The sequence below is a fragment of the Monopterus albus genome, unplaced genomic scaffold, assembly GCF_001952655.1.
Source record: "Monopterus albus unplaced genomic scaffold, M_albus_1.0 scaffold18.1, whole genome shotgun sequence".
NCBI lineage: Eukaryota > Metazoa > Chordata > Actinopteri > Synbranchiformes > Synbranchidae > Monopterus > Monopterus albus.
Genome location: NW_018127898.1, coordinates 5,651,923 through 5,663,667, shown reverse-complemented (window position 1 = coordinate 5,663,667; position 11,745 = coordinate 5,651,923). Strand labels below are relative to the sequence as shown.

The window sequence follows — 11,745 nt, the reverse complement described above, 5'->3', positions numbered from 1 at the left end:
CAAGATCACTGGCACACACAAAAAAAAGTGTTAAGTCGGGTATCTGGCTCACCCAGGCTAACATGCCCTGACAAAACAGGACAGAAGCATCTTGAAGTGGTGTTTCCTTGTGTCAAGGCTTGTAAAAGTGGGATGGTTGTTTTTCAAGTCAGCTTAGAAATTTTTGACTTAGGAAGATGGCAGTGCTGTTGGTCTTTTTATGGTTCAGGCATATCAACGAGCCATCTTTTTTTCTCCTAGAATTTCCCGTGAAAAGAAGTGTTAATTGTTTGTTTTTTGTATCTGGTCAGCTGTTCTCACTTCCATGTCTTGGGCAGATTAGGCCCTTGATAGTGGGCAGTCCTTCTTGAGAATCACACAGCCACTTCTTCATTTCATGACACACTGAAGTAGTCTGAAATCCCCCTTCAAGTGGCTCTGATTGATCACAGAGGCCCCAACAATCTACAGTAATAGATTTTGTGACAAAGCTCTGTGGAGAAGCACAGGTGTCCTTGGAAATGTTTAAAGAAGGCCAGCCTCTGTTTGGGAACTTTTAACGTACACATTTTGTGGTGGATGAAGACCACTTTGTTCTGTGTACGTTTCCCTCTGCAGGCCTGAGTGGGCTAAGAGAAGCTGGGGGATTTGTTTTGTCCCTCCTTGGGAGATGGGAATAGGACACTGAGGTTGAGCAGGGTGATATTCTTCTCAATAGTGGCATTGACATTACATAGAGTTACAAGTCTATTACATAGAGTTACAAGTCAATGACAAAGCTGTGACTGAAAATCTAACGTTTTTTTTTTTTTTTCCAAACATGGTTTTTATGCTTTTACAGACATCACAATAAGATCGGCAGTATTGTCGGAAGGCGGACCAGAGAGCTGGTTTCTGTGGAAACTCTGGACCTGAGCAATAATGACATCACTGAGCTGCGAGGGCACTGCTTTCCTTCCGGTCTCCAAATCAGAGACCTGTAAGTGTGATAGCTGAATATTACTGTGCCACACAAAGTAACAAACCAGTCTTTAAAAATGTTGATACTTAAGATGAAGTGGTAAATATGAATAGAAAAGTAAAACAAATGTATAGACACAGTGCACACAATAGTGCCCCAAACATTTGTATTCAAAGTACTTATGCCAACCCTGCAGAGTATGTTAATGAAAACATATTTACATACAAGTATGTAAAATAATTCTAGTGAGGTAGAACCATGGTCATTCATAAACACGTTTGAGGTTTCTTATGTCCCAATGTGCTGCATCTGTGTTCAGGTACCTGAGCAACAACAAGATCAGCGTCTTGGAGCTTGGAGCTCTGGACCATCTAGGCTCAACCTTACAGGTCCTGAGACTGAGTCGAAACCGCATCAGCCAGATCCCTGTGAAGGCCTTCCAGCTCCCGAGGCTCACCCAGCTGTGAGTACCACTGGATTTCATCAGTTTAACAACAGTTAGTGTGCTGACAAGGCTGTGTTTTTATCTGTGTGAACAGTTTGCCCTATAAAAACAATTTATTTTTTGAGAATGAGTTTCCCAGTTATAGTGTTTGGAGACATTTCAGAATTTAAAAGTGAGGAGAAGTTCATAGTTTGATGGAGTTCTGTGTTTTTAACATTTGGAAAGCTGTTACTGTGAGCTATACCTCAAGGGTGGATAAGGTCTGACTAGGTCAACACCAGAGCCACGGTCACTGTTATTTATCACCTCCTTCCATTTTCTAAGTCTCCTATCTTCATCAGACCTCCCTCTAGCATAACAGTGAGGTCAATCCATTTATAGATCAGCACCTCCATTCTGTGCAGAGACTCCTATAATGGGAGTGCCCCACTAGTTTCCCCAGGTGCCTTTTGTTGGAGAGGTCACCCCAGTGACATTGTATCTGCACATGCTCGTGGTGATTACACAAAAGAACCTGTGTGGATGTTTATCTTTGCCAACCTGACCGTCACACACACATACCAGGAACAGATTCAGCGTTGCATGCAAAGACAACTTAGACTTTATACTCAGAGAAGAACTGCAGTTTTTAAAATGTTTCCACCACAATCTTACAGTACCAATCTTTATACCTGTTCATTCCTCCCTCTAGTATCAGAATTAATTTAAAGGGTCAAAGCTCTGACCCCTGTTAATATGCTAAAGCCTGTGGGCATACAGCATTGGCCCCATGCCACAGGTGGAAAGGACACCACTGTGGAATGCCTGTTAAGCTGAGGGTTTGTCAGTGACAAAGTGCTCCAACTGAAGCATACAGGCTAGAAGATTATTTGGTTTTGACTTTGGTGTGATGGATGCTCATGTTGAATGGGGGCAAAACATTCCTCAGTCTAAAGAAAAAAGGGTTTTCCTGCTTTGAACTATTAGTAATATTTACAAAGTATGATAAAGTGTCTCATATTTTCTCCCATGATCACTTGTTAAATGTTTCCTGTGCTTGTCTGTCCACCCTGCAGTGAGCTGAACAGGAACCGTATCCGTCAGGTGGAAGGTCTGACCTTCCAGGGTCTGTCCAGCTTGGAGGTGCTCAAGCTGCAAAGGAACAACATCAGCAAACTGACTGATGGGGCGTTCTGGGACCTGGCAAAGATGAAAGTCCTGTGTGTAAAACAGCTTAGATATAAACATAATACTACATTTATTTTCAGAAATGCTGCTACAAATGTAGTCACTTTATGGTGTAATAATACCACTCACCTCATGACATGTTGCCTGCAAACCACTGGTCTTTGAATTCTCACAATGATAATACCTACATTACTCAATTGTTTTCCCTGGCAGTCACCTGGAATATAACAGCCTGACAGAGGTGAACAGTGGCTCCCTTTATGGCCTGACTTCCCTTCAGCAACTGTTTCTCAGTAACAACTCTATAGCCCGCATCAATCCTGATGGATGGAAATTCTGCCAGAAGCTGAGGGAACTGTGAGTACCAGCATTTAAATGATCCTGAACACTGAAACACACCTTTCCAGCTGTCCCCATGCAAAAACATTTAGGCAGACAATGGTTACAGCTCCTAACTGCAATGGGAGAGTGATAAGGGCAGCAAAGAACTTTGTTTGGCTCAAATAAATAAAGGTTCTATATTTAAAACTTTGTACTAGCACCTTCTGTAGAATGACATTTAAATTATTTTACTGTTTTTGTCTGTCCTTGGAACTCTAACCCCTCTTGTCCTATAGAAGAACCTGAGAATCTAACACTCCCCACCCCCTCCCATATCACCCATCTACCTTCCCCAGGGTTAAATGACAGTGTGATTTAACACTCAATATGCTACACTATTCTCAGGATAAGCCTGTTGATCCCATAATTAGAGCCAGACTCAATAGCATTCAAGCCCTTCGACAAGAGTTTTTGTATTGAGTTGTGATGCACGAGGGCTTGGTAAACCAGTAAGTAATCTTCTGCCAGTTGTGTTATGGTAATTAAACTGAAGGACTGTCTTTGCATCCTTTGTCTACCGAATGAGGCGTTATTATCTGAGAGTCTTTCTTGTTCTGTTGACATGACTGGTATTGCTGTTGTAAAGAGCTTTGCTCAGCTGAGGCGTTGCTAACTGCGAGGTAGCCTGGGGTACCAGTGGCGCCTAGGTTTGTTTATGTGTAACAGTAAGAATGGATAAAGAGGTAGATGGCGTTCATGCTAGTTTGCCCTGTGTATCTAAATGCTTTTTCAGTGCCATCCCTGAATCATTCTCCCCAGTGCTACACTAGTCAAAGGTTATATGATTTTATTATCTAACATTATAATGACCCCAATGGCTGATAGAAGAGAGTGACTCATCTTTATGAGGAGCCTGTTATTACATTCCCAATGGGCCAGACTGAGCTGGTCATCAGAGAGAATCTGTGCACACATCACTGGTCAAGCAGACCTAAGGCTAAGTCACAGAGAGGGCAATAAAATGCACAATACTGTCCTTGACCACAGTTTGAAAGAGACCTCTGTGGGATTAATTGTAATTTATAATCAGGATTTATCAAGTGGTGTTATATACATGCTATGAAAGACTATTAAAACTTTAAAGTCTTCTTTTTCACTTGTTTCTCAACTAAAGTTCTCAACAAAAGTTTTATGAAGTCATCTTGTTACTAGCGGAGTTTTCTTTCTCTCCAAATTTTTAAAACCAGTGAAAGAGCTTGGAAGTCCATGTCATCCCATTTAGATTTGGGGGCTAGATATGAAAACAAGTAATATTTTGAGGGCTTCAGTACATGAATGACAGTATATTCTTGTGAGGTTTACCACATGCCTAAGTAGGTTAATAAATCGCGGTTGGAGACGCGTCAAGTTCCAACAAAGAATTTCTTTTCTTCTTTTCAACTCATTAGGATCTCAGTTGAGATGTAAGTTCTGCTAAGCTCATTCTCTGTTAAGAAAATGGCACAATGGAAAACATCACAGACTGGCAAACAGACAGTGAATCAGCCATGAAATTTAAGTAAAATGATGTGAGGAGCTGCCTTAGCATTCTGCCAACCTGTCATCATCTCCCAGACCTTACACAGAACATTCCTCTTTCTTATCCTCTTTTTCTCTCTGGCTCCATGTCCACCCCATCCTCTTTTCTGTTTGTCTCATACTGTCCTCCTCTTTCCAGGAATCTGTCGTACAACAACTTGTCTCGTCTGGATGAGGGCAGCCTGGCTGTGCTGGGGGATCTCCACACACTCCGTTTGGGCCACAATGCCATCAGCCACATCACCGAGGGAGCCTTCAGAGGCTTGAAGGCCGTACGCGTCCTGTAAGTATACTCACTTGACAGCCATTATCAAGCCTCAAGCGACCCTCAACAACCTACTCATTATGCTTTTGCTCCTGCTGACAATAAGGCTAAGATGGGCCTTGTGGGAGCAGTGAAATCTGAGGTGTTTAAAATTGGTTCTGCCTGTGTGATATTTGATATCTTGGCTTACATGGTCCCTTTAGTTGACTTTAGAAAGCGGGGGTTGTTTACTTTTCAACAAGGGCTTGGACTCATTGCCATTCATGTATGTTCATGAGTTCAACTTTTACGAGGTGTTCATAGATCACTATCATCATGGTTACTGCAGCTACGTCTTTTTTTTTTCTCACTCAGTTCCATTCGTCTGTCTTTGGTTTGGGGTTTTTGTTTGTCTTGACCGGTTCCCAACAAACTTGGATCTAAAAGTGTTCTGTGTCATTCATCTCCCTTGAGATCCATCCTTGCATTTAGAAGCCATGAATAAAGACAGAGGTTTCTTTTGCACAGAAATCCCAAACAGGCCTAAACAAAGAATAGGAGGGAATGAAAGGGGGAAAGTCAGGGGATAAATCCAGGATTGGGGGTCTTTGTTTCTAACCAAGGTCCTCTTGGCCTTGCCTCAGCCCAGAGAGAGCCAGAACTTGCTAGTCAGGCTCTCTCTCTCTCTCACAGTGAGGTGAGAAGCCAAGGCACATACTGGTGTTAGATAACTTGCTACAGAGGTTGGGACAAGGAGCTGAGCTTGTGACTACCTTATATCAGCTCTTTACCATTTTGGCTTTACCCTGTCAAAGCATGCTTAATGCCCATTTCGTCCCCTTTGTTTATCTTAAGTGTATTCTGGTATCTCCTCATGTTATCCTGCAATACGCACACTATCGCAGTCTTGATTTTGCCCAATCTTCTCTTTTCTGCTCTTGTACCACTCTTGCACTCAGTCTATGAGTCAGGCCTAATCTAATCAGTGCAGGGGAGAACAAGCATTGGCTCGGCCCTGAAAAGGAGCCAGGGGGAGTTTTAATTGGACCTGTGCTGCTGGTCATGCTGGCATGGGCTGGAGCCTGCACTGGGGTGTGGAAGCCAGCCTGCCCTTGAATTTGGCCACGGGGGTTGTTGGCTTATTAGGGCCCCACTTCTCTATGCCCAGTCTCCCTGCTTCACAGCCCCCACCACTGGCCTTGCTTTAACAAGGCAATGGCCATTCACATCCAGCCAGCCAGAAAGAGTGGGAAATTGGCAACCCCAGTCGAGTCAAACTAAGACAGTGACCAAAGAAGAATGAAAAGAATTGGAGGGGGATAAGAGACGCTTGGAAAGCAAACGAAGGAGGAATGGAGGGTGCTATTGTGGAGTTGGTGGAGGGTGTGGCTCACCATCAACCTCAAAGGCCTTTCTCAAGTTTGAAAGAAAGTCTTTTAATTAGGTCTGTCAATTGATTAAAATATTTAACTGCGAATAATCGCATGATTGTCTGTAGTTAACTCATGATGAATCACAAATTAATCACACCTTTATTTTTGACTTATTCAAACAGTTGTGGAAAGTAGCTAAGTACATTTACTCATGTACTGTACTTGATTACAATTTTGAGGTATCTGTACTTGAGTATTTTCATTTTCTGTTACTTCATACTTTGACTTCACTACATTTTAGAGGCAAATATTGTGCTTTACTCCACTACATTTATTTTATAACTGTTACTAGTTACCTTTCATAACCAGATTAATACAAAAAATACAGTGTAATTATGAAACTTCATGGATCTATGGTGGAAAATTCACAAGCTACCCAATAGTAATTCAAATTAAATGCATATAAGCTGGTTAAAACTAGCTCCCTCTTCACCAGCTGCAACATTAAATGTGATGTACACAATAATGCATCAGTTATTATAATACAATAATATGATATACAGAAATGTACCATTCTGCATGAGTACTTTTACTTTTAGTACTTTGCTGTTAATACTTTTGTACTTAAGTAGAAGTTTGAATGCAGGATGTTTACTTGTAACAGAGTATTTTTACACTGTTGTATTGCTACTTTTACTTAAGTAAAGGATGTGAGTACTTCTTCTACTGCTGGTTCTAAATGGGACCCTGAGGTAACTGTGATTAGTGAGAGAAGTCCAGTAGTCTCTGGTGAGCGCACCCGTGTTTGTCTGTCCCAACGCCTCCTCCACTTCAGCTTTCTCAACCAAGTTGTGCATTTTGGTTACTGTGGTGACTCTTGAAAGCAGTTCATACATGCAGTCTTTGGATGTGATGCGTCTCCATTGCAAACTATCCAACGTGGTCTACCTCTGGCAAGGGGGAGGAGGGTTCTCTGCATCAGCTGTGCGCTTGGTCAGCAAGTGGTATTTGAGACTTGATGTACTCCGACAGTAACTCCGTTCACATCGACAGTAAATGCAAATAACTTTGGTCTTGTTGAGGGAACCACCTGGCAGGGCTTTGAAGCTGAACTTGCCATTCAAAAGACCTTTTTATTTATTCATCTCTGCTAATTTCTTTTGCTGCATCACTTCCTGATTTCCCAAACTACGGGGCAGGCCAAGGGTCATAATCACAGAATGTGTGTGCGTTAAACGCACATCAAAAAATTTGACATTAAAAGGAATTTGCGTTAACACTGACAGCACTACTGTTAATGGTTCAGAGGAGACCTCTGATTTTCTTGTTTTTCCTTATGATTATCATGCAGAGTGATAGCTTCCCTGCGGCTATGACTTCACCTACAGAGGCAGCTCTTTAGACCTTAAAATAAAGCACAGTCAGCAAGTGTTTGGAAACCCCCAAAGCCTTTAACAGAAGCCTTTTTCTATTTTCTTTCACTGAATTGGTTCTGTCTTTGCCCGGCCACTCATACGCTCAGTCCTTCACATCAGTAAATGTCTTGGCTTTGGGTTTGGCTGTGCCATACCCACCACCATTGGACAAACAGACCCAAATGTCTGGCCTCTGACAAGGCTTTCTCACCAGTCCTTACATGCCGTCATGGGACTCTTCAACACACCAACAAATACACTCACATGCACACCTCTCCACCCCTCTAAGGAAAGAATGTGCTTGGTTGGCAGAGCAGAGCGGCAGAGGGACTCTTAAGGCCAGGTGCAGAAAGAATGATAGAGGGAGGGAGTGTGTGCAAGGGGCTATCCCATGACTTTCAAATCAGCCTCTGCCAGGCCTGTGAAACACTTCAGCTCTGGCAGTCTCTGTCCCTGTTCTCCTCCTCCCATCTTTCTTACCCCCCCTCTTTCTTTCTCCACAGGGAGTTAGACCATAACGACATCTCGGGTACAATAGAGGATACCAATGGGGCCTTCTCCGGATTGGACAACCTCAACAAACTGTGAGTGTCTGGGTTTTTTTTTTTTAATTCCCTCCACCTCTCTTTCTCCATCAGCCCATCCTTTTCATTCCTCTGTCCTGGCCTGTCACTGGGATTCCTTCTGCTGTTCTTCAAAAACAATCAGAGAAACAGGAGGGACCTTTCTCATTTTCTTACATCCAGAGGTTTCCCTCCATTTAAGGCCACAGAGTTTGAGATATCTATCCCCTCAGGACCCCACACTGACCCAATGTAATGAGAGATGATTTTAGGGTGCGTCTTCCTTTATTTTTTTAACAAGGCTTGTTTACGAAACATTGTAGGTAATTTTTTTTTACTCCATTTATCCCGTGAAAGCCCAGGCAAGCTTTTCTCCAGCTCAGCTCAGAAAGGCAGCCAGTAAAAAAGTTCCATTTCAAAAGTTGGCAAGTTGAGAAATGACAACAAATGGTGAGTTGCTGGCATTGAGCAGCAATCATCAACATGCAGAATGAAAAGATGATGTCGAGCCAAGATGGTTCCCAGTGTGGGCACAGCTGAAAGAGAAGGAACAGGAGAAAGGGGGAGATAAAGGGCTTTTCTTCAAGCTGGCAGGGGTTCATTCTCCAATAGGCTTATTTCTCCTCCATGCCTCCGCTCCTCTTGTCCCCTCATTCCCGGTTCCCATTGTTAGGAACTGAGGGAGGGTGAAATTGAGGGCTGCATTTAGTCATCAACATCAAATGCCTCACACGTCCCGCCCTCTGACCCTGCCCCCTTTGTCACGGCATTGGCGGAAGCATCCTGCTGTATCCCAATGCTGGCAAAGCAAGCCATGGGAAAGAGATGCAGAAAAGCAAGAGGAGGGGTGAGACATCAAAGTGTCCACCACACACACTGTGTTCCCTGAAAGCACCTTGTGAATGCCGCCACATGAGATGGAAGTGAGTCTTACAGCCAAGGAGAAAGAAAGGATTTTATCGGTTTTATTTATTTTTAATTTTTTGCCTTAATGCCTTAATCAAATTCTTTCTAAATAAAAGTCACAAAAAGTAACCTGCTTGTCATCTCCGTGACAAGCCAGCTGTTTTGTATGTGCATGTGGATGACTTTAAATACTAGAGTCTTGACTGGGAACCAGCCGGCTGTGTCTCCTCTTCCTCTGAAGCCAAGGTTACAGTGGGGGGTGGGGATGGGGGGGCAGTAGGGAGAAGGGATTAGGAACCTCAAATCAGGGGGAACTCTACCTCGCCTCTCAAACTGGGCTTGACAAGCACAGACACACTCACATGGTTGCAGAAGCTCTGTTGGTGAAAAGATCAACAATACACACCGCACATGTTCGCCTTGTCATTGCTGTTAAGTTCTAATGAAGATAAAAGTGACCTTTCAATAGCTGTGTAGAGCACCCACTAACCAATCCACCCATCCAATCTCCCTCACCCTTTCTTCCTGGCTAATCTCCACACAGTTCAGATTTCCAGTACCTCAATCCTCTCACTCTTATCAGATTCAGCCTTGCTAATTTTGCTTCTCTCCCTCTCTCTTTCCACCCCCTGCTCTCACTCTCTTTTCCCCTCCCTCTCTCTTCATCTATCGACACCCTTCATGTTTGGAAACGGCAGGACTCTGTTTGGAAACAAGATCAAGTCGGTGGCCAGGAAAGCCTTCTCTGGGCTGGAGACTCTGGAACACCTGTGAGTATCCCACAATGCTTGGATGCCCCTCCTCCCCGCCAGAGAGAGATTGAGACAAATTGCCAAAAGTAGCTGGCAGAGAAGAGGCTGCTAGCAATTTAATAGCATCTTTGTAAAAGGAGATGACAGAGGCCTTTGCGAACACCCTGCTGCTCCTCTCTTGTTAGCCTAGCATAACCTCAACTCTGGCCTTTTTTCCTGCCTCCTCACAAAGTTATTGGCCATATGGTAAGGTAAGAAATGGAATTCCTGTAAGCTCTTTCACAGGCCTTTGTCAAATGAGGGCAGGGAGTAATGGAAAATGTTTGTATCCTCGTACATACAACATACATACAAGCCTGGATATTTCCTCCTTGGTTAAAGAGTGAGGTCCAATGTGTAGGTAGGGCTGAAATGTGTATACAGTTGATGAGGGATGCAATGTAATGTTCCAACAGGAACCTGGGACAGAACGCTATTCATTCCATCCAGTCCGATGCCTTCAGTAAAATGAAGAACCTCAAAACTCTGTAAGTTAGAACCATTGATTTACACAAATAAACATCATTTACGTGGTGTCCACCTCACATATACAGCAGCAGTCAGCAGCAGATACACACCCACACATGCCCTGAGTGTACGATTGAAACACACAGTGCTAATGGCATCTGCACACACTTTCAGAAATGCATATTTAGCTATGGATACAAACCATGTGATATGTACCACATGTACTTATGGCCTCTCTTTCCTTTCATGTTCTCTGCTCTGCTCTACAGTCTCATTCAGAGCGACAGTTTCCTGTGTGACTGCCAGCTCCACTGGCTGCCCGACTGGTTGGTGACACGTGGTTTGCAGGCTGGTATCAATGCCACCTGTGCCCACCCGGAGAGCCTTAAGGGAGCCAGCATCTTCCAGGCTCCATCTAGCAGCTTTGTGTGTGGTGAGTTAAGTGTGTGCGCATTCTGTGTTTATGTGGGCGGCTGTGTTGAGCAAGAAGCCTCAGAGACACAGATGGGTCACACTGACAGCTTGGGGCTCTTCTGTTATTTACATACTTGCACATATTTGTTTGTGTGGTGTTTTTGCTTTAGCTCTGCATTTTCACTTGGATATACTAATGGACCCTTATGTGTGTTTTAGTTCTCTCTTTCACATCTATTTATGCATAGCAAGCAGACACCTTCTTAGGGACATTTGTGATGTTTGATATTGGACCACACATGTGATTAATGTCTTCTTAAACCCAGTTTCTTTTCTTTTTATCTCTCCTCTCCAATAATTGTGCACTCTCTGGGCTCCTTTTTTCTGTTTCTTATATCATCTGCCTCTTCTTACTTTCTTTCTTCCCTCTTTACTTTTGCCTTTCCATCGTTCTCCATCTGCAGACGACCTTCCTAAGCCCCAGATCACCGTGGAGCCAGAAACCACAGTGACAGTCCTTGGTAGGGACGTGCATCTCACCTGTACGGCTGCGAGCAGCAGCTCCTCCCCCATGACCTTTGCATGGCGCAAGGACCAAGAGCTGCTTCAGCATGCCGAGATCGAGAACTACGCCCATATGCGTGCTCATCACCATGATGCAACATCTGACACACCATCTGATGAGCCTGGTGCAGGTGGAGGTGTGATGGAATACACCACTATCCTGCACCTGCGGCAGGTCACCTTCACAGACGAAGGCCGTTATCAGTGCATTATCACCAACCACTTTGGCTCCACCTACTCCAACAAGGCCCGTCTCATCGTCAACGGTACATCATTTTTAAAGAAATTTTGGCCTGAAATTGTCCACCAGATGTTCATTTTGTCTTACTGTCCTTTTATTATTAAAAGGAAATAGGGGTTATAGTAATAATAAAAATATGATGGGGAAACATGACACTCGAGTATCTCTGTTTATACGTGTCACATCCATCAAATATGCCTGTTTACATTGTATCAGTTTCAACTGTCCCGTTTTGACAGAGGAGCAACTGAGATTAGTGGATAGGCTGAGCTCTTCTCCATCACTTGCATCATAATATCTTCTCTCTCTACCCCC

General features: G+C 43.6%; 1 protein-coding gene across 3 annotated transcripts in view; it reads left to right on the top strand.

Moving 5' to 3' along the window:
- The window catches only part of lrig1 (leucine-rich repeats and immunoglobulin-like domains 1), a 40,937-nt gene that overhangs the window by 19,870 nt on the left and 9,322 nt on the right, over positions 1-11,745 (top strand). For all 3 annotated transcript variants that reach the window (XM_020592920.1, XM_020592921.1, XM_020592919.1), the window contains 10 exons: positions 821-958; positions 1,260-1,403; positions 2,441-2,584; positions 2,766-2,909; positions 4,591-4,734; positions 7,987-8,067; positions 9,651-9,722; positions 10,160-10,231; positions 10,481-10,644; positions 11,090-11,455. In XM_020592920.1, the coding sequence (XP_020448576.1) occupies positions 821-958; positions 1,260-1,403; positions 2,441-2,584; positions 2,766-2,909; positions 4,591-4,734; positions 7,987-8,067; positions 9,651-9,722; positions 10,160-10,231; positions 10,481-10,644; positions 11,090-11,455 (1,469 nt within the window). The remainder of the gene's footprint in view (positions 1-820; positions 959-1,259; positions 1,404-2,440; positions 2,585-2,765; positions 2,910-4,590; positions 4,735-7,986; positions 8,068-9,650; positions 9,723-10,159; positions 10,232-10,480; positions 10,645-11,089; positions 11,456-11,745) is intronic.